General features: G+C 59.4%; 1 protein-coding gene across 5 annotated transcripts in view; it reads left to right on the forward strand.

The window, feature by feature from the left end:
* The window catches only part of EXD3 (exonuclease 3'-5' domain containing 3), a 76459-nt gene that overhangs the window by 23117 nt on the left and 32128 nt on the right, over positions 1-21214 (forward strand). For 3 of the 5 annotated variants that reach the window (XM_055330837.1, XM_055330847.1, XM_055330873.1), the window contains 8 exons: positions 787-851; positions 5943-6116; positions 6385-6552; positions 12115-12168; positions 13135-13274; positions 16238-16338; positions 19855-19928; positions 20032-20070. In XM_055330837.1, the coding sequence (XP_055186812.1) occupies positions 787-851; positions 5943-6116; positions 6385-6552; positions 12115-12168; positions 13135-13274; positions 16238-16338; positions 19855-19928; positions 20032-20070 (815 nt within the window). The remainder of the gene's footprint in view (positions 1-786; positions 852-5942; positions 6117-6384; positions 6553-12114; positions 12169-13134; positions 13275-16237; positions 16339-19854; positions 19929-20031; positions 20071-21214) is intronic. The other 2 variants (XM_055330864.1, XM_055330856.1) reach the window with 1 other exon arrangement.

Consider the following 21214-nt stretch of genomic DNA (forward strand, 5'->3'; position numbering starts at 1 on the left):
GGCCTGTGTGGTGGGCCAGGGAAGCTGGGACAGGCCAAGCAGGGTGGCCCTGCCCTGAAGGGCTGGGGCAGGGGGCTGGAGGGGGTGGGGCGGGCCCTCCTGAGACAGCCAGGGGGCGCTGGTGGCTGTGGGTGACTCAGGATGCTCTCCTTCCCAAGGTGGACAGGGCAGTAGCCGCCTCCCCGGCCAGCCCGCCCTCCCTGGCATTGACCTTGCACCCACTGTAAGGGCACAGCCCCTTGTCCAGCAGGAGGGGTGTCCCAGCGGGGTCCCCACCCCAGCCCTCAGTCCCACGGTGGGCTGGGGACGTGGGCAAGTGAGAGACGGCCTGGGGTGTGGCTGGGGAGGCTCCAGGGTGTAGCCAGCCTGTGTGGGGGCAGCAAGGCCTGGAGGCCAGACTAGGTGGGCGGTGGATGGGAGGCCATGAGTGACATGGAGAGTGGGGGTGCTGTGGCCCACCAGGCATGCCCTGACGGTCAGTGCTGCGACCTTTGCCCTGCTGTCTGATGCCCCTTTCCTGGCCATGCAGTGTGGCCACTCCAAGGCCCACGGCCCAGCACCCCTGAAACACGAGGCTTGGCTTCCCCCATACTGTGGGCAGCAGCACTTCGCAGCAAGCACTGCGGGACAGGCAGGCCCCAGGTCCCAGGGAAGGGGCAGCAGGCAGCTCTGGCCAGAGAGGCACAAGAGTCCACAGGCAGTGGGTGTCACGTATGCAGAGCCCCCGGGCATTGGTCAAGGTGGGGGATGGGGGGGTCCTGCATAGACCTTGTCTTGTCCCCCCAGGCCAGGACCCATTTCCGTTCCTGCAGGCCCTGCAGAAACTGTGGTCCACGCGGGAGCTGCAGCAGGTGAGTGAGCGCACGGAGCGCGGGCACCTCTGCTGGCCTCAGTGGGCCACCCTCTCTGAAAATTCCAGCAGACACGTGGGGGTGGGAGCCCTGGGCCAACACCCACTGGACACTGGGGCCGAGAGCAGGAGGGAAGGGCCTGCAACCGCCACTCAGCATCTGCATGACACAGGGACCCCAGGGATCTCACAGGCCTTCTCATGGCTCCCGTCCAGCGACTACTGATCTGGCCCACTGGGGATGCATGTGGCCCTGGCAGGGGGCTGCATGCTCTCCCACAGCCACTCAGTGGTCCCGCCACGGCCTGTGCCTGGAGGGCGGCTTTGGCCCTGGGGATAGCAGAAGTACCCCTGACCCTGGATGCCCTGCCCTGCCCTTGGCTCCCTGAAGCAGAAGAACAAAGTTGCCCTGGCTCCAAGGGTGGGTACATAGCAGCCACCACTGTGAAGGCCAGAGGGCTGAGGCCCGTGTCTCCTGTCCTGCCTCCCACTCCTGGCTGAGGGTGGGCAGTTCATCCAGGGTAGGAAGGGCTGCAGGCTGGTGGAGGAGTGGTGTCCCCGAGCTGGGGACGTTGAGGACACTCCTGCCAGGCCCAAGGCTTGCTTCGCAGCAAAGGGGGGGAGGGGGACCAGCACCTGGCCTGTGGGTGAGCCACACTTGTGTGTGTCAGGGGACAGGCCTGGGCTCTGTGGTGGTGGTCAGCCCCCTGGACTGATGCATCCAGGCTCTGAGCCACCCCGTCCAGCCATCAGCTAGAGAAATCCAGTCTTTGCAAAAACCAAAAGCTCTTTAAATTCTGTATCCCGTGGCCTTGGGTTAATGCTGAGGCAACGTGACTGTGTTATTTGGGGAACTGGCCTCACAGGTAGCCCCCCCCCCCCCAAGCCTCCCTGCACGCCCGGGTTGTGCCTCACCTGGTGAGTGCCTGAGGCATCTGTCTGTCCTGCGTCAAGGGGAACTAACTCAGGGCTGCGTTGAACACCTCCCTTCTATTCATTCCTGGGGCAGCTGGATGAGGGTAGGAGTCCTCATCCCCAGAGAGTCTGGAGGAGCCCACAGACTGTCCTGCCTGGGTGCTCGAGGTCCGGGGCTGTGGCACCGTCTGTGGGGCACTTCCTGGTTCTTCCTTTCCCAGGGAGTGTCACCACAGTGGTGTGGCTGCCAGCCTGAGGTGCTTCCCACCTCTCCAGAGCCCAAATGGGGCCAGCCCATCTTCTATGGCTGCCTCTCCACTCTAGCAGGTGCCACCACCGCTGCCATGGGCCTCATGTGCAGTCTCCTCTTCCCCAGGTACTTATGGCCCTGACGGGCTACATTCCCTCCAGCTCAGGGCTCCCTCTTCATTAAGGCATCTCTAATGCAGCCGTTCCTCACTTCCAAGCCCACACAGGAAGGAGCACATACTCTCATTTTCAGTGCCAGAGAGGCCTGTGTGTGGCAGGTCTTGCCCGTGAGTGTGCCGGGCAGTCATGGTTCCCACCTGGCGGCTCCCGGGGAGCCTAGAGAAACACGTGCTATCTTCACCGGGTTCACCCACCAGAACTGGTCCGGGGCCCAGTGAGTGAGCTCGACTCTGGAGATGCCCCAGTGGCCCAGAGGCAGACGGTGGAGGGCCACCAGGGACCACGGGGCGGAGAGACCAGTGTGACAGTAGTGGCATCCTGAGGGCTGGCCGGGCTTGGAGAAGTTCCAGAGTCCTGGGAGAACAGGGCAGGAAAACTGGAAGCTGGATCCTAAGAGGAAGGAAATGGGATGGTGGGGGGCTGTGGTTCCTCCTTAAAGATGCAGCACGAGTGTCAGGTTTGGATGCTGGTGTGAGCGGCCAGGATGCAGGCTGCAGGTGGAGTCCATGGCTGGTGTAGAGTGAGGCCTGGGCCCGAGGACAGATGTCCACAGAGCCCCCCTGGGTGGGGACGGGAGAAGAGACAATTGGCACAGGAAGGGGAGTGCGGAAAGGCCTGTGCCCCCTGCAGCGGGGCCCAGGACGCCAGACCCCTGGGAGCTTGTTTGAAACGTCAAGTCCCAGCCAACCTGTGGCCCTCCTAAGGCAGAACCAGGGTGTTGGAGTAGGTCTTGTGGGGGCTCTGGCTCCGCTCAAGCCCGAGGAACCTGTAGGGTCAAGATGGGGCAGGCAGCACCTTCACCTCTGCAGTGCAAGCTGGCGAGGGGAAGCCAGAGGGCAGGAGGGAGGGACAGGGCAGTGGCCACAGTCCCAGAGCCAGAGTTCCAGGGGTTGTAAGCATAGACATGGGGCCACCAGGTATAGGCCAGAGCAACACAGAGAGGCTGCGGGCTGGACTTCCACCTTCCAGAATGAGGGATGGCCGGTGGGCTCGGGACCTCTCATGTGAGGTACACCTGGCGGCTGCAGGGGTCTGGGGGCTGCAGGTGGGGCCCAGCCATCCCTTGGGGCCCCTGTGTTCCTCCCTTAATTTTCACTTCTCCACAGTTTCAGGCACATTTATTGTCTTCTTTCATTCCCAGACCCGCATCCCCCTGCCCTGTCCCTGGAGCTCTCCCTGCCTGCTGCCCAGCAGCCCTAGTGACTGTCCCCTGTGCTCTGTGGGTCCTCCTGAGCTCATCTTAGCAAAGCTCTCTCCCACTGGAAGTGTGCCGGCCGGGCAGTGACAGCGTGACAGGGGATCCTGCCCGCCAGCCTCCCCTGGGGCAGAGTCACCAGGACCATGTGTGTGATGTGTCAGCCCGTGTGCCCCGTGCACCCCGTGGAGGGAGATGCCTATGGCCCCACCTCCATGTGGCCACCCTGGGACCTTGGGCCTCCTTCCTCGCAGACCCCTCGCCTCTGCTGGGTGTTTGTACAGGGAGACTTGCCAAGTCTCCTGTTCACCCTAATGCTGCAGGAGAAAGTCTGTGTTTCACTTTCAGTAAGCTGCCAGATGGCTCAAGCACGGTGGTTTCAATATTACACTGGAACTATGTAGACATTTGCCCTGAATGTCTGGGAAGCATCGTCTGCATGGTGGATGCAGGGGCCGTGGCCCATGTTTCGGAGCTGCGCCTGCAGCCCTGCCTGCAGCCCAGAGCTCTGTGGGTGGGCCCCGTGGCCTGGGGGCACTGGTGCTGTCTGAGCACAGCAGAGGCATTTGTGTGGGAAGAGGTGGGCACAAGCAGGATGCAGGTGACTTGAAGCTCCAGACCCAAGAATGTCTCTCCTGAGGAGAGTTCCAGCCCAGCCTGGCTCCCGGATGCTCTCCAGGCGGAGACATGGGAAGGGCCGTGTGGCCAACAGCCTCCCTGGTGACTTCCCTCCATGGTCGCTTAGTTACTAGCAGTGGGGGAGCCTGTGACCCCGGCTGGGTCAGCAGAACCCTGGGGAGGTCACTGGGGCTGCTGAAGGCCTCCTCTCTCCAGGGAAGATGCCACAGTGAGCAAGGACATGCCCTCAGTAGTGACAGCCATAAGGAAGGCCTGCAGATGCCCTGTAGGGTCTTGGCTCCTTCAGGGATGCACCTACCTTGGCCCCGGGGATGATGAGCATCACTACCACGGTGGCCCCAGGAACAGTGAGCATCACCTCCATGGTATCACTCCAAGCCCCAGACCCCCTTTGCTCTGGGCACCTCGACTGTGTCTGGTGTGTCAGGACAAGTCCTGTGCACTCTGCATTCACGGAGGGTGACCATCCAGCGTCCTGGGCCCCTGGAAGCAGATAGCCATCAGGCCGCGTGCTGGTCCCCTTAAGCTGTCCTCTGGAGGCTTCTCGTGGGTGGGGACATGGCCAGCATCTTGCCACCGTACAGCAATAGGCAGTGACCATCTCAGAAGGGCCTGCCCATTTGCTCCCCTTCTGCTGACCACCACAGAAGCTCCCACCATGAAGGGCAGCTGGACAACCCAACGGAAGGAGCTGGCCCACAGCTGACCATGGAGGGGATCTGGGGGTTCCAGGGGCCATCCCACTGGGAAGGGGTCTGTGTGACCTCCTAGGGCCCCTTGGGCATCCTTCATCTACACCTGGCTGCCGATCACCCTGTTCTAGGAAGGATGGTGGCTTTTCTGGAAAAGCCTTCAATTTTTGTGGCCCCTGGTCAGTGAGCACTGGGCCCAGATCTGGAGGGCCTCCTTGGGCAGGATTCTTCCTTCCAGCCTCCTGCCCTGGATCGTGGCAGGCTGTACACCCTCCGCCTGGCTGGTGGACACTCTCCAGGGAAGAAAGGAGATGGGTGTTGACCTGAGCTCACCTTCCAAGTGGAAGAGCTGGCTGGCCAGTAACTGGGAGCCACAGGTCCCACCCACACAGCCACCCCACTCTGCTGTGAGCCTCTCAGAGTCACTCTTCAGGGCCCCGAGGGGGGACTGGACCTGTACGCGTTGGGACCAAAGGCCAGAGAGTGCCTTTCTCTATCTGTCCTTCCAGGAGCAAGAAGGCAGTGGTCAGCCTTGGGGGTCTTTTTTCACATGTCCCTGGAAGGCATGGACAGCTGGTGGAGATGGGGGACAGTGGCCCCTAGGGTGGCCTCAGGTGTCAGGGTACCTGCCCTGAATGATGGACACCTAGAGAAGCCTGCGGCTGCAAGCAGGCCCTAGACTTGCAGGGTGCCCCAGGGATCTCATGGCTGATAGGCCAGGGCGCAGCCAGCCGGCCATGCACTGGGGTGGCCCTGGGATGACACCCACTCGCCCGAGTGGAATGTGTTTCTTCTGTCAGTGTTCACGTGTTTCCAAATCTTCTGCAAGATGTGGAAAAGCACACCAAAGGCATTTTTTGGTATGGGTTTTTTTCCTTCTCTTATCTGTTTCCTGTCGCTTGCCAACACGTCACGGAGTCTGAAGGCAGGTGCGGGTCCTGGACATCACACAGGTAGTGGGAGTGAGGCAGAATGACTGGAGCCCCTCAGACAGTGCCCACCCTCAGTCTGCGCGGGGACCCAGCCCCTGTCTTTATGGGACCATTAGTGGGACCCAGGGCCACAGCAGTCAGACCAGACCAGAGCCCCGAGAGGGGAGGATGACCCTGACTCACCCCAGGTCCCTCTGAGCCAATCACACCCTGGACCACGCAGGTCAGGGAGGCTGTGCCAGGAGGCCTGGAGCCTGACAGAGCAGCAACAAGTGTCTGTGTCTCCACAGCTCCGGGAGGAGGCCTGGCGGGGCTTTGATGCCCTGGACGATCCACGGATGGGACTCCTGGCCGTGCTGGAGAGCAGCCGGGGCTGGCAGCAGAAGCGACCCTCCCTGGAGTCCTGGCTTACCTGTCAGCTGCAGCACTGGCTGCAGGCACATCCACTCCCAGGGCCAGCCCAGGTGAGCCCTGCCCACAGCCCCACAGGCCACAGCCATCTGGCCTCTGTAGCCAGCTGAGTTCGTTCACCCTTGGTGGGTGTGGCGCCTTAAGACTGCCTGGGCTTCCGGGTCTGTGGGCTTGACCCTCCACCTCCCCACCTGTGCCCCTCCCCTCTCGGCCCTGCCTGCCTAGAGTGTGCACCGTGGGCACAAGGTGGCCAGTGCAGGATTCCTCATAAGGCCTGCCCCAGCACTGTGACCCCAGTTGAGGCTGCTGTCTGCCCCCCAGTGCAGCTTGAAGCTGAAGCAGCTGCAGGCCCGTGCACTCAGGGTCCTTGCTGAGAGCCCCTCTGTGCTGGTGGAACCACTGGTGAGCATCTTCCAGCTGCAGGATGCAGACCAGAGCCCCCTGCTGACTCATGTCCACCAGCTCCACCAGGAGGGCAAGTTCAAAGAAGTGAGTATGACCCCCATGTGGGTCGTGGGTCGTGGGTCAGGGCTCGGGGGGAGGGCTCAGGGGCATGCCTTCTGATCCTGGGGCCACAGGCCAGGTCTGCATGTGGGGTCAGGCAGCAGGCACAAACCGGGCCAAGGAGGCTCACAGGGTCCACCCTGGAAGTGTCCTCTCTGTCCCTCCACTATGGGGGCTGCATGAGGGGGCTTCAGGTCTGATGCAGAGGCTTCAGGGACCAGCCACCCCCAGAACCCAGCTCAGGCCTGTGCCCGACATTGGGGTCCTAGGAGACACTCATACTCACCAAGCTGAATAGGCCTGGGAGCAGCCCCTCATACTGGCACGTATGAGGTGGCACGGCACCTGGGGTCCTCTGTCTTGAGGTGCCCACTGGGTCCTCAAACATGCTCAGCGGTCCAAGGATCCTCTGGCTCTGCCCGGAAGCCCTATGGCAAAGCCACTTACCTGAGATGCTGCTGTCCAGTCTCATTTGTCAACTCCCAGAAACAGTTGTGGAGACTAAGAGGATCAGCAGTGTGAGGGTCCCTGTGCCCACACTTGCCACCCCTTGGGCCTAGGTCAGACTGCGGGATCTCCCACACCCTCCCGGCCCAGAGCTTCCCAGGCCAGGGGAGCTTTGACCCAGGAGCACCTACATGACCCTGTGGGGTTGGAGGCCTTCTCCCTCCACTCAGCCTCTTGCTGACCTGGCCTGGGGGCAAGCAGTCCTGTTCTCTCTGGGCCCAGCTGCTGGCTGAAGACAGTACCCTCCCATTGTGTCCTTGCTGGGGGGACCCTACAGTCACACCCACACCAGGCCTGGGGACTGGCCACTTTGCTTCTGACCCAACAGCAAGAACAGTGCCCCGAGAGCCCTGAATGCTATGCCTGCCACCTCCCTGGACCCATCCAGCAGCCCTGCCCTCACTTGGGGTGGCCCAACTCCTACTATTCGATGGTTCAATTGGACCAGGTCTGACCAGTGGTGGTGCCCCTTGAGGGTCCATTGGCTCCCTGCCGTGCAGGCTGGGCCAGACCCCCATCCAGTGATCCCCAGGACTAGCCCCTCGGCCTAATGCTCATGTGTCTTTGCAGGAGCTCAGTGTGGGGCACAGGTTACTGGTCATGACAGCAGAGAGTCCTCTAGTGCATGCAATGCTTTTGAACGTGGGACCTGGCGGGGACAGGTCATTTGGCTCCTTGTCCTGGGGAGGCCTGGGTCTGAAAAAGCAAGTGTGGAAGCATGGGTTTAGTAGTTACCAGTCTCTGGGTAAGAGCTCGTGGGGCCCTGAGGGTCTCGGTGGGTTCGTTGAGTCTCCTCTGTGACCAGTACCAGCTCTCACTTAAGTCCAGAATTTTCTGAGAGAAGATGGAGGCTGACCAGGAGCCCTGGGAGTGGCTCGGGTGTACGTGAGGCAGAAGGGAAGAGGAGTCTGCGGTGAGTAGGGAGGGGACTCCATGTGGAGTGTCTCTGAGCTGTTGCTGTAGGCACAGGGGTCCCCGAGGCATCTCTGTGCCCTGAGGGGGAGGATCACCGCAGGGAGGCAAGCGCTGGAGAAGTTCTGGGGCGCCCAGCTCAGGGGTGCATTCCCACCGAGTCAGAGTTCCTATGTTCTGGGGTATCCAGAGGCTCAGTCCTGGCTCACCTCCACCCATGGCCTCATCGGGCCCAAAATCAAACCTAATTTGTGGACAGTGCTGCTTCTGGACATACTTCCTGTGCCTGTGCTGGCTCAGAGCTTGGCAGGCACCAGGGCAGGACCCCAGGCCCATCCCATGGGGGGGTGGGATGGGGGCTTCTTCTCTGGGAGGCCAGTCCCAGCCAGGGGGCTATTTGCAAGGTAAGCCTCACCTGGACTGCCAGACCCCAATCCTTGGAAATGAGGGCCGTGTGTTGGCGGCTGTCCTGCCCCAGCCTGGGCTCTTGTCTCGAGACTGGTAAAGGGCGCTGAGAAACCAAGATGACCACGCCGGGGACAATGTGGCTGGGGCTCTGCTCCTGTGGCGCAAGGCCATTCTCCGCAGGCTGAATGGGCGGCTGGGCTTGCAAGAATGCGGGAGGCAGAAGGCAGGCTAGTGTTTCGGCGTCTTATGTTACACCCGAGCCTTTCAAAGAGTGTCTAGGGCCGGCTGAATGCACCTCCCTCACGCTCCAAGGCAGGAATCCCAACACAAAGGGGGCTCTTGTCCCGCACAGGCCCCTTCTGCGAAGAAAAGCCATTGTCCCCAAGCGGGGCCGCCCGGCAGGCGGTGCATGCTCCAGTGGCCACCGCCGCGCCCAGCGAAAGGGGCCGCATTCAGGCCTGTCCGCTCGGATTAGCAGGGACTCACGACTTAATGTGCGCCGATATTTCATGTCGAGGGCGGCGGCTGGCTCCAGGCGGGATGAATGCCTGCTTTTGTCTACTGAGTTATTTTATTTACATTTTTTAAACAGCTTATCAAGGTAAAAAGATAGCTTTGCTTGGGGGGGAGGAAAGAAAGGCCCTTGGCTCCAGGCCCAAGCCGAGCTGTGGAGGTGGGAGGTAGGCCCATCCCAGGTCTGAGGCTACTGAGTCTGGGCTCGGCTGCCTGGGCACCTGCCCAGCCCTCCTGCCCAACGGAGTGGGCAGCCTGGGGATCCATGTACACTCTTCCCACGGTGGCAACCCTGGCCCCTCCGGGTTTTCTTATTTTCCCCAAAGGCAGCAGCTCTGGCACCTGTCAGGCCAGAGGTATCTACAGCCCTGCTCTGACCCAGATGCTGGGCAGCACAGAGTCTCTTCTCAGTGGCCGCCATGCAGAGGCCAGGAAGGCCTGGGAGGTGCCAAGGAGGCCCAGTCCTCCAAAATTGCCTTTTGTGGGGTCTAAGCCCCTCCCACCTTCCCTGGATCAGCAGGTGATCTTCCTACACCTGCTGGGTCTCTTGTGTGACAGCGCAGTGGGCAGTGGGCAGCTTGGTCTGCTGTCCCCTCAGCAGGAGCTCAGACAGAAAAGTGATCAGAGATGGATTGTAAGCCAGGCCTGATGACAATGAGAGAACTACCTGGAGCGCCCCCAAATCCCAAAGATAGAAGCCAGGCAAGGCAAGGGGCTTCCTGGAGGAGGGGGTTCTGCGTCAGCCATCTCCCCAGGTCACTGTCCACTCCCTAGGGAACCGGGGCACCCATCCCGTCCTCCAGGTGCAGAGCCCTTCCCACCTCATCCCAGGGCTGCATCCAGCTCTGGGTGTGCCAGCCGCACACTGCGGCATCCACACAGTATGAAGGAGGGGGTACCCTGAGTGCTGGGAGAGCTCCGGATGAAAAGCCACTGCTCTGGAAGAAGCGGGGAGAGGACACAGGCCACCAGCCCTGCTGAGCACTCTGACTCCTTACAACAGTGATTACGTGGGCAGGTGGGGTGTGCACAAGTGAGGTCTGAGCTGTCCACCTGCGGTGGGTACTGGTGGGTGCTGGTGGGCACCACTGCTGACTAGGGCCCTGATGACAGGGCAACAGATGAGGGGCTGGGGTGGGCACAGCAGGGCCCTCCTGACCTCGCTGGCGCCTTGGGGGAATCCCTGCTGGCAGAGGGCAGAGATCCTCAGGACGTGGTGAGTGGTTGCCGGCTGCCCTCTGTGGTGAAGCCGTTCCTGCTGCTGTGATCGCCCTGGGCCCACCCTGGCCCCCTCCACCCTGGCCACCATTCTGGACTACCCTACACCCCAAGCCTGAGGCCTCACTCCAGGATTCAGAGGGGTTGTTGGATGGCTGGGGGGTCAAAGATCCCCCCACCCCACTGAGGGCTGGGGCCTAGAGCACAGATGGACTCTTGACCTTAGGGGACCCAAGGCGGAGGACCCCAGCAGAGGGAGTGAGGGGGCGTGCAGCCCAGCACCCCAGGTCATCTCTGCCACCTCCTACCTCTTGTGGCTTCCCCTGCTTCACCTCTCCCAGGGTCACTGGCCCACAGCCTGGTCTGAGGGTGGGAGCGTTCCAAGCCCCCAGCTCTGCCTCCCACCCCCATCCTGACCGAGCCCAGCTGCAGGTGTTGACCCTGGAGGAGCCAAGAAGCTGAAGGGGGCAGGACAGGTGCAGGTTTCTGATCATGGTGTGCGGGGCCAGCAGGGTGCGGTGCTAGCCTTCCTGAGGGCGCTGGGTGCTCCCTTAGTGCCTCACGGGTTCTCCCATCCAGAACCGATAATACCCCCCAGGTCCCCACCCCCCCACACCTGGACCCTACCCACAGCCCTGGCCCCTCCCACAGCCCTGGCCCCTCCTCCAGATCTGGCCCCTCCCACAGCCCTGGCCCCTCCCTCCCCTGCACCACCACCACCCCCGCACCTAGACCCCTCCCACAGCCCTGGCCCCTCCCCTACACCCCCCCACGCCACCACTGCACCTGGACCCCTCCCCTCCCCTGCACCACCACCACCAGCACCCCCCGCCCTCGCACCTGAACCCCTCCCACAGCCCTGGTCCCTCCCCTACCCACAACCCTCCCACCCCGTTCAGGGCCCCGCGGGGCTGGCGGCGGGCGAGCCCTGGACAGCAGCCAGGCTGCGGAGGCGCCGGGTCAGCGCCTCAAGGGAAAGGCCCCTGGCCCTGCGCCCCCACCCCGCGCGATCCGAGGCCGGAGCCGGAGCGGGCCTTTCCCAGGCCGCTATTTTGGTCCTTTGTGTGAGCTGCGTGGGGCGGGGCGCCCGGCTGCTCCGCCGGTTATTTTTGCTCATAATAGGAGCGCGATGTATGGAAATTATTAATAGTAGCCCGGCCCTCGGTACGTGCGGACGCTCAGGGCCCCGGGCGCCCTCTGCGCCGGGTCGGAGGAGGGGTCCCTGTGGCCGTGAGTGGGGCCCCGGGTCAGGGCCTTCTGCGGGGCCCACTTCCCTAGTCCTGGGACCTCTGCCCTCCCCTTCTCACCAGGAAGCTTGGGGTACAGAGCCTCCCTGTCTTTGGTCCCCAGGGGCAGCTTCCTGTGTCCCCCCAGCACCCACAGACCACAGCACATCCTGCTCCAGCTTCCCCTCTCCCGGGCCAGCCCACCTTCCCGACAGGCAGTATTCGGCTGGTCTTTCTGGGCTGTCCACTGGGTGTGCCCTGTGGAAAGTGCTCAGGGGCCCCCAGGGTGCCCAGAGGCAAGGCTCACCAGCCCTGGCCCCTGGCTGTGAGCACCATGACTGGCCATGCTGCATTTGCAGGTGGAGGGCAGCTCTGGGAGGTAGTGGGCAGAGTACAGTGGGCCAGCGTCTGGGGGGGGGGGGGTGACAGAGCTCCTGCCTCTTGTCTGCTGGTCCCTCTTGGTCCTCTGTCCACTCATCAGCAACCCCTGACCAGAGCCACCTAGGCCCAGCACCTGCCCCATGCCCCATCCAGGCCACCCCCTAGCCTGGCAGGGCCCACCTGGCTGGGTTGTTCCCACCTGCTCCATGTCAGGTGGAGCCTCGTTCACGTGAGGTGGGGGACTTGTCTGCCAAGAGGCTTCTGGATTCCAGGCCCTTGGATCTGAACAAGCCCTGTCCTGTGCCCACAGTGGCTGGGAGGCATGGAAGGGTGGGAGCCCCCAACCAGGCCCATTGTCACCTGCTCCATTTGTGGTTGTCAGGCTGCTCTGCTGGGCATGAAGCTGAAGCTACAGCCAGGACTTGATGTTGAAAAGGTGAGCATCTTTCTCATGCAAAGTGTGGAGGTTCCCACTTGGATAGACCCTAGGTCTCCAGAAACACGGTTTTGTGGGGGGACATTCTCCTACCTATGAGCCCTGGCCTTTGCTCCTCATGGAGGGGTCGGGGGTCTCAGGGTGCTGAGGGCCAAGGTCACTTTGGGGCCCAAGAGGGTGGTCACTGGCCTTAAGGGTAACATGCTCAGAAGGCTGTGGCCATAGGGACTCTCAGGAGTGGGACTTCCCCTGAGGTCCCATCCTGGCAGATGGGTCCCTGTTCAGTCTGGGTTCCAGGCAGCCTGACCTATGTGATCACATGGAGCAGGAAGGAGGTGAGGAGGGGTCTACTGTTGGGACCCCTGGGAGGGGGCTTTGTTGAGGCCCAGCCCTTACAGTAGAAATGGCCAGAGTGTCCCAAGGCCGTGCTACCACCAGAGGCTTCCTCGGAGCTTCTGGAGGCTTGGGCAGCTCAGTGCCCTTGTGGGCATGTGCCAGGTACCATGCGCAGGCTTGTCTGTGCCAGCAGGGAGGCATTTCTGGGCCATCGGGGCTGCTGCTCATGGTTTGTGTCCTTCCTGCCTCCCACCACAGCTCAGTGAAGACAAGGGGACAGCTGATCTTCCCCAGGATCCCCCTGGCCTCTTGGGGCCTCCAGTCCTTTGTAGTGCAGATAGAATGAGCACAAAGCCCAGGACCAGGCCCAGAGAGCCATGGGACCTGCGTGTGTCTGTGCCCATGTACACTTAGCACAGCGTGGGCTGGGATGAGGGCACCATGCCCTGGGAGCCACTTGGGAGTCACGGATGTCTGAGCCTCTGCACCCCCAGGGAGGTTCTGGTCCTCACAGTTCTGATGCTCTGGCCACTCCCTCCTCTGGGTAGGAGGTGAGTCTGGGGTCCTGGCTGGAGGATGGAGGCACCAGGCACCTGCAAGGCTGTGACCCCAGGATGTGCTCCGTCATAGATGAGCATCCCGCTGCTTCTCCAGGACAAGGTGAACCTTGTGGAGCGTTACGTAGCTGGCTTCCCGGACCTGCAGAGGAGGCTGCTGGCCCTCCTGGACTCCTGGTGCCAACCTGACTTTGACATCAGAGTTGTTGCCAGGTGAGCGCATGGAGGCCCAGGGGTGGCAGCAGGCACACAGGAAAGACCTGTGCATGCCCCGCACACACACACACACATCGCAGCAAGCTCAGCCAGAGAGGGGCCTGCTTCTGGAGCCCAGAGGCCACACAGGGCTGGAACCAGATGAGAGACCGGTAACCCTCTTAGATGAACAAAAATAATTCTCCATGTTGCATGAACCATTTCTTACCCAGTTTTGGGAGTCACAGTGCCTGTCCATTACTCCTTCCTTCATCCCATCACCTTGTGACCCTCACTTGTGCACGCCTGGAGCCCTTGTGGGTTCCTTTCAACTACGTCCATATATGACACAAAGATGTCACCTGCGTGTGGGGCACAGGGATGGCCATGTGTCTGGGGTGGCCACAGTGTGAAGTAGCACCTGGAGGTCTGTGGAGGTGCCCTGAGCCACCCAGCCCTGGGACCATCCCTCTTGAGATTCAGCCTGGCTTTGGGCCCACGCCCCCGGAGCTATGGGCAAGTCACTTTCCCTTTCTGGGTTTATTTCCTCATTCCTAAAATGGGACTGATTTTGCCTGCATTCAAGGGCTGTGACTTAACGTGCTGTGAAGCAGACAGATCACGTGTGGCACCACGCCAGGACGTCTAGTGTGGGGTCATCGCTGTTACTTCATAATGTGGAAAGGGACAGGAGTGGCACCCGGCTGGCTCCATTGGCGTGGCATGAGGGTGTTGATCTCTGAGTCTTGGGTTTGAACCCCACATTGGGTGTGGAGATTGCTCAAAGATATTTTTTTAAATGAGAAGACAAGGTTGGAGCAGAAGAAAATATCTGAAAAAGATACAATGGCTTCCTTCATAATAGCTAAAATGGAAACGTTAGCAGGGATGTGGAGCCCCTGCAGGTGGGGTCTGCTGTGGCTTGGCCATTCAAGTATGCTCTTTGGCACCTTTGGCCACAGCTAGACCTGTGCTAGGACCGCCTCAGCAAATCCTTGCTGGAGAAGCCCACGACACACGGGTACATGGTCTGTGAAGAGACCGGTATATGCTCATGGGCCCGAAGCCCCGGGCAGATCCACATGTCTGTCAATAGCAGAGCAGACAAGGAGCCTGTCTGCAGCCACAGCTGGGCCTCGCATGGTGGGCCTCACACAGTGGGCTGTGCACAGTACACACGCAGCAGTGAGGAACTCCCCACACTCAGTGTTGTACGAGATGGCCCAGACCCAAGGGTCCAGACTCCATGATCCCTTTTGTGGGAAGTTCAGCACCTAGTGCACAGTCTCTGCAGGAACCAGCCAGAGCAAGGCCGAGGGGCGAGGCAGGGGCTGAGCATCCCAGGTGAGCTGTGGGTAGTGGGTCCTCAGGCACACCTATGATCCCCGCTCCTTGCTGTGTGTCAGTTATACCTCAACACACTAGGCTTTAAAAAGTTTATCTGTTTCTGGCAGGTAAACATGAGTACGTGTTATTGCCCCTTTGCTTTAAAACGAAGAAGACACTAAGATACTGAGAGGTGCAGGGACAGCAGGTGGTCAGGCAGTAGCACTTGGCAGGCTGAGAAGCTGAGCCCATGCCCGCGAGGAGCACGTGAGGTCTCACACCTCCATGCTGGGAGGGAGGGCTGGGGGGCCCAGACTCCATGCTGGTCAGACAGAGCTGGCGACCCCAGGCTGTTGTGTCTGGGCACAGCTGAGAACAGGGCTGAGGCTCTGTGCAGAGTCAAGTAAGCTTTCAGAACCCAGAACAGAACTCTTGTCAATAAAAAATACGACCAAGGGATGCCTGGATGGCTCAGTGGTTGAGCGTCTGCCTTCCACTCAGGTCATGATCCCGGGATCCTAGAATTGAGTCCCGCATCAGGCTCCCCATAGGAAGCCTGCTTCTCCCTCTGCCTGTGTCTCTGCCTCTCTGTTTCTCATGAATAAATAAATAAAGTCTTTAAAAAGATAAAAAAAAATACAACCACAAAGCAAAAATCTCAGTCAAGATTTGGAGGACAAATTTGAAGATGTCTTCCCAAAAGTACAAAACTGATGAACAGAATGAAAATCAGAGAGAAAAAAGGAAAAAAAAGAAAAAGAAAATCAGAAAGAAATGATTAAAAGAAAAATTAGAGATACTGTCAAGAAGGCCTAACATCTAAATAATGGGAACCCCAGGAAAAAAAATAGGGAGGAGCTCACCCCCCAGGTGCCCAGGACAGAGTACAGGGAGCCAGGCCTAGCAGGTGGTGCTGGGCGGCCGGAGTGGGTGAGACCTACACTGCAGACCCTGGGCGAGCAGACACCTGATGGGGTTCCCGGAGCACCACCTGCCCCCAGCTGAGGGAGAGCTCTTTCAACTACAACGTATCCACTCAACCGAAACCCCCACTAGCATGGAGCTGACTACTGACCTCAGGTGGGCACCGTGTCCAGCTACTTCTGCAGGTGTGCTGTGTGCAGCCAGCAGGGTGAGGAGGCCCCACCTCCTCATGCACTCAGGAAGGGGCTGGCCAGGTCCTCCCTCAGGTCTAGAAACTGAGGAGGTGATAAAAACAGACAAATATTACTCCAAAGAGAATGGGAGTGTGGCCTGCACTGACTGTGTTGGCCTGCTCACCAGACCGTCACAGGCATGGTGTGTCCTGACTTGGGTGGATTGCAGACGCCAGGTAGGGGGGGGTGACAGCCAAATGCCTCCCATGGTGAGACGTCCCTGTGAAACACCTAAAACCGAACAACCAAGAGATCACGTGCGAGTATGTTACTTGGAAACACAGAGGCAGATACTAGACGGGACAAAATTGACATGCAGGTGTCTGGAGCAGGTGAGACAGTGACGTACCGCGCTTCCTATGGGTGGTTCTTGTGGAATCACCTGCATCTTGACCTCTGTGTGTGCACGTGTGACCCTGACAGAAATACAAGTCATAAATGTATTCATTTTAAAAAGAAAGTCATTGCCAGCCCAGAGACGTGTCTGTGTCCCTGCAGGCAGCACCCGCAGGTGATGTCCCCAAGGCTGGAGAGGCTGAGTCCCAGAGTGCTGAGTCAGCAGGTCCTGAGTCTGCTAGAACGGCATGGCCTGGACCCAGGTGAGTGGGACCCGCAGGCCCAGCACCTGCCCACCGTGGGCCCTGGACCAACTGAGATGCTGGCCCCCTACTCTGCCCTGCCCTCCCGTGTCCCAGCTTTGGTGGAATAATGGCCATGTATGTTCCCTGGTCATTGGTGCTGCATTTGGCCATGGCGTGTGCCTGTTGGCTGTCAGGATGTCTTCTTCAGAAAATGTCTAATCAGTTCCTGTGCCTGTTTTAAAATCAGGTTATTTGGATTTTTTTTATTATAAATTAATTTTTATTGGTGTTCAATTTACCAACATACAGAATAACACCCAGTGCTCATCCCGTCAAGTGTCCCCCTCAGTGCCCGTCACCCATTCACCCCCACCTCCCGCCCTCCTCCCCCTCCACCACCCCTAGTTCATTTCCCAGAGTTAGAAGTCTCTATGTTCTGTCTCCCTTTCTGATATTTCTCACACATTTCTTCTCCCTTCCCTTATATTCCCTTTCACTATTATTCATATTCTATTTGGGGGTTTTTTGCTCTTGTTGCAGGAGTTCCTTGTCCCTTCTGAATGCTCACCCTTCATCAGATAGGTGCTAGGCGAATGTTTCCCCCCATGCCCTATGTCACCTGTCAGTCTTGCCACGCAGAAGCTGATTCGTAGTTGATGGGATGCCACTTGTTCATCCTGGCTTACGTTTGTCTGCTTTGGCTTTTTAGCTTTTGGTCCCCCTGCCCCCTCCGCCCAGCAGGCTAAACATGAAGCCCTCTTTCCTCTTAAAATATTCCCCAAGTTTCAATAGATGTTATTTCCATTATAGTGCAGCTTCAGATGTTTTCAAGTTTCTGTTGTGGTTTTCTTTGCTGATGGGCTCATTAGAAATGTATTTCTTGGGATCCCTGGGTGGCGCAGCGGTTTGGCGCCTGCCTTTGGCCCAGGGCGCGATCCTGGATACCCAGGATCGAATCCCACGTCAGGCTCCCGGTACATGGAGCCTGCTTCTCCCTCTGCCTAGGTCTCTGCCTCTCTCTCTCTCTCTCTGTGACTATCATAAATAAATAAAAATTAAAAAAAAAAAAAAAAGAAATGTATTTCTTAGTTTCCAAACTGTGTGACTTCTAGTCATGTTTCTGGTGGGGGCTCCTAATCTCATTGTGATCAGAGACCATGCTGTGTGATGTCAGTCTTTTGGGTCAAGATGTGTGCTTAGGAAGAAATCTTAACTTCTTGTCTCTGAAAGGAATCTCTCTCTCTCTCTTTTCCCCCCCCGCTTTGACTATTTTTAGGGTCATCTCTTTGTCTCTGATGTTCTGTGGTCTCACTGTGAGGAGACTCATTACAGGTTTTCTTTGTATTTATTTTGCTTGGTGTGTGTTAGGCTGTTTGAACCTGTGGACTGCTGTCTTCACTTGGTTCTGGAAGATCGGCAGGCATGATCTCCTTAAGTATTGTTTCTCCCACTTTGCTGCCCTGCTGTCCGACCCTTGAGTGCGTGTTCACCCTCTCCCCACACCATCCATGAGCCATAGCTATCCCATGGCTTCCTTGTCAGGTGCTTTCCCGCCTCACTGAGCCTCTCCTTGTCTGTGTCCACCAAACCACAAGACACAGCCCTCATTTGCATTTCGATTGTTGGATCTAGCTCCAGAAGTTGTAATGTGGTTCTTCTTCACATCTGCTATTTCACCTTATATGGCTTCATGATGCTTGAACGCATTTCTGATTTTGTCTTTTTCTCTGGGTGTGTTGGTCACGGTTGTTTTATGGTCTATATCCACATTTCACCACCATCTCTGGTCGTGACTGGTTTCTCTGTGTCACTTGGAGGTTTAAGTGTCGTCATGTTTGCTTCTGCCGCCCTAGAGAAATTATGCAGCTTCTCTGGCCCTTGGATGAGGCGCCTCCTCCATAAAGGAGAGCAATCTTGGGGGCTTTTGCAAAGACAGGAGCACATCACCAAGAGGTTTTGGTTTGTGATTTTCAGCAGCCCCCATGGTGGCAAGTGGTGCATACGTGGGAGAAGCAGGAAGGTATGTGGGCACCCGCAAGCTGGTGGTGCACATTGGTCAGGGCATCTAGGAACAAGGAGCTGCAGGCTGTACTGACAGTGGCTGGGGTCCCCACCTGACACATATGGGCCGGGTCCAGGAGGACTGGGCCAATGGTGGGACTCCTGAGGCACCGGGAAAGCCACTGTAGGAAGGAGCCACCTTGAGCTGCAGAGTAAAACCAACAGTGGAGTTTAGGTGCAGAAGATCCAAGGAGGGTCCCAGCACCAAAGACCTATGGGGGTGCCAGGGTCTGAGGCACTGGGAAGAGGTCTGGAGTGTGGGCCACCTGCCCCTGCACATGGGAAGCTGGAGCACTGTGTTGAGCACCAAGTAGGGAACCCCCTCGGGAGACCCCTGTCCCTGGCACAGGGGCACCTGGGGTCACCTGTGTGCCTGTCCTAGGCACCGGTGTTCTAACACAGATGAGTCAGCAGGATACGGTTTGGATTGTTTGAATTCTGTGGCATTTTCAGGTGGTGAGCATGTATCAGGTGGTTGGGCCTGGCTTCCTATGCCTCTAGCCTTAAGGCTCTGTGCTCAGGTCTGGACCAGCAGCCAGGCTGCAACTGAGTCCCGTGTGTGGATGTGACACTGTATCGCCAAGGCACTCTGACAAGTATCCCCCCAGCCAAGTGATGCTTCAAATCCTTTAAGTGTCTGAAAAGTCTGAGGGTGAATGGCTCCTGCAGGAACGCATAAGCTACTCTATGCCCTGCCTGGGGAGTGCCCATAGCTCCTTTCCTCATTTGTTTCCCCCCTTCCTCAGGCTTTGTCCACTTCACCCTGCAATGTTGTCCCAGACTCCTGAGTGGCCTCCTGCGGTCTGGAACCCTCAGGTCCTCAGCAAGGAGGAGGAGGGAGAGCCCCCCATCACCAGTCTGAAGAGTAACTGGCCTTCATTTGCAAGCCCCAACCTCTGGGCAGCATTGACCTCCAGGGTGGCTGGACAGCGACCCAGCCACAAGGCTGCTCCCCAGTGCTGGGTGTGGGGTGCTAGCAGGGCAGCCACACTGTGAGAGCGTGCAGGGTCCTGACCAGGCCCTTGGAAGACCAGGCCCCCAACTGTCCTGTGGTCAGCATGCCATCTACCCTGCCAGGCTTCCAGGACAGCTGGCCCTAGGAGGGAGGGGCAGTAGCCAGATGGCTGGACGGCTGGCCAGGTGGATGGATGGCTGCCCTTCCTGGGAGTGAGGCTAATGGGTAAGCATCACTTTGTAAACAAACAAGCAAGACGGCTCTTCCTGATGGGCTCACCTTTCAGGGGGAGAAATGCAGAAATGAGACACTCTGAAGGGTCCTACCTGAGGAGAAGCTGGAGCGGCACCTGGAGAGACAGCACACTGTCCCTTGTCCCCTGTGCAGAGGCGGGGGCTCCATGAGACCCCTGAAGAGGCTTGAGGCGGGCAGGGCAGGCCGCCTGTGGGGAGAGCATGGGTTGGAGCCCACTGACCCTGCTCCCAGCCCTGGCCCCAAGTCCTGCCTTTTCTCAACAGCACTGTGCCCCAACGTTGTCACCCAGCGGCGCCTGGCCACTCTGCACTACCTGTGCTATAAGCGGCTTGTGGAGGTGGGCATGCCGGGCCATGGCAGGTGGGGGGGCTCCGGGTGAGGTGCTCTCCAGCTCCTGGGGCTATCACTAGGAAAGGTCACCTTGGTGCTCACTTTTGCAGGGAAGCATGTCCCAGGAGAACTGGACTGACCATGTGCAGGTGAGTCTGTCCATGCCCACCGCGCCCCTGGGGCTTCCCGGGCACGAGCTGGGGGTGCAGACCCGGGGGAGGGTCTGGGGGACAGGCGGCCCTAAGACAGTGTGTGTGCACATGGACCAGGCCTGCAGGCCCAGGCAGCTTTCACATCGGCCCGCGGCTGGCTCCACTCCTCTGATGTCCCTGGGAGGTTGCAGAGCAGGCAGTATAGATAGAAGAGTTCTCCCCTCCCAGCATGGATGCCGCACCTTGACCAGGACTCAGACACAGACCTTGGGTCTGCCCACCCCTCTTGGAGGGTGCAAGAGGCAGATGCTGAGGGACTGGACTTCGTGTGAGGAGCCCCAGGTGAGGCAGGGCCAGAGTGGCCAGGGATCCTGGATGCTCCGTTAGTGTACAGAGCCCCCCGGTGGTGGGGGAGGCGCACTTTGTTGGAGGTTCCACAGTGTTCACTGAGGGAATATTCTAGACCATCTTTGAACGCTGTCTTTGCCCGTACCTCTGGGCCCCCGGAGGCCTGGCGAGAGGTGAGCCCCGGCCCCTAGAAGGAGGCAGCCGCCCCTTGGGGTGATGCAGGGACGTAGACAGGGTTGGACTGCACAGCCACGCCTGGGTCCTGGGGGCTGCAGAGCCCAGCAGGACAGCAGCCTGGATGGGACCATCTAGGAGCTTCTGTCCCTCAGGCCAAGCTGGAGGTGGGGCTCATCATGGACACAGCGCTGCCTCTGGCCCTGGGTGGAGAGCTTTGGAAGAAGGGGGGCTGCGCGGGATCCCAAGTGTAACATGCCTCAGAGCCATGGGCCAGTTAGTGGGGTGTGGGCCTGTCCCTTCTGGATGAAAAGTCTGGTGGCCGGTGTCCTGAGTGGCATCCAGCCGGGGGCAGCACTGAGCTGCCCCCCCCCCCCCCGCCCCCGGGAGTGATGGGTGTGTGAGGTGAGTGGTGAGTCACCAGAGAGGAACGTGGACCCCCGGGGAAGGCCCGGAAGGCTGGTCCCCCCTGGGTGCCAAGGCTGAGGCAGCCGGAAGGGCAGCGGACATCCTGAAGAATGTGGAGGGGTTTCCACATATTGTCGTCCACGTGGGAACCCGCAGCCTGCGGGAAGCGGATGGCCTGAGGCTACTTGGGGGACAGAATCCCTGGGAGGGG

Source organism: Nyctereutes procyonoides, unplaced genomic scaffold (genome assembly GCF_905146905.1).
Source record: "Nyctereutes procyonoides isolate TBG_1078 unplaced genomic scaffold, NYPRO_anot_genome, whole genome shotgun sequence".
Lineage (NCBI taxonomy): Eukaryota > Metazoa > Chordata > Mammalia > Carnivora > Canidae > Nyctereutes > Nyctereutes procyonoides.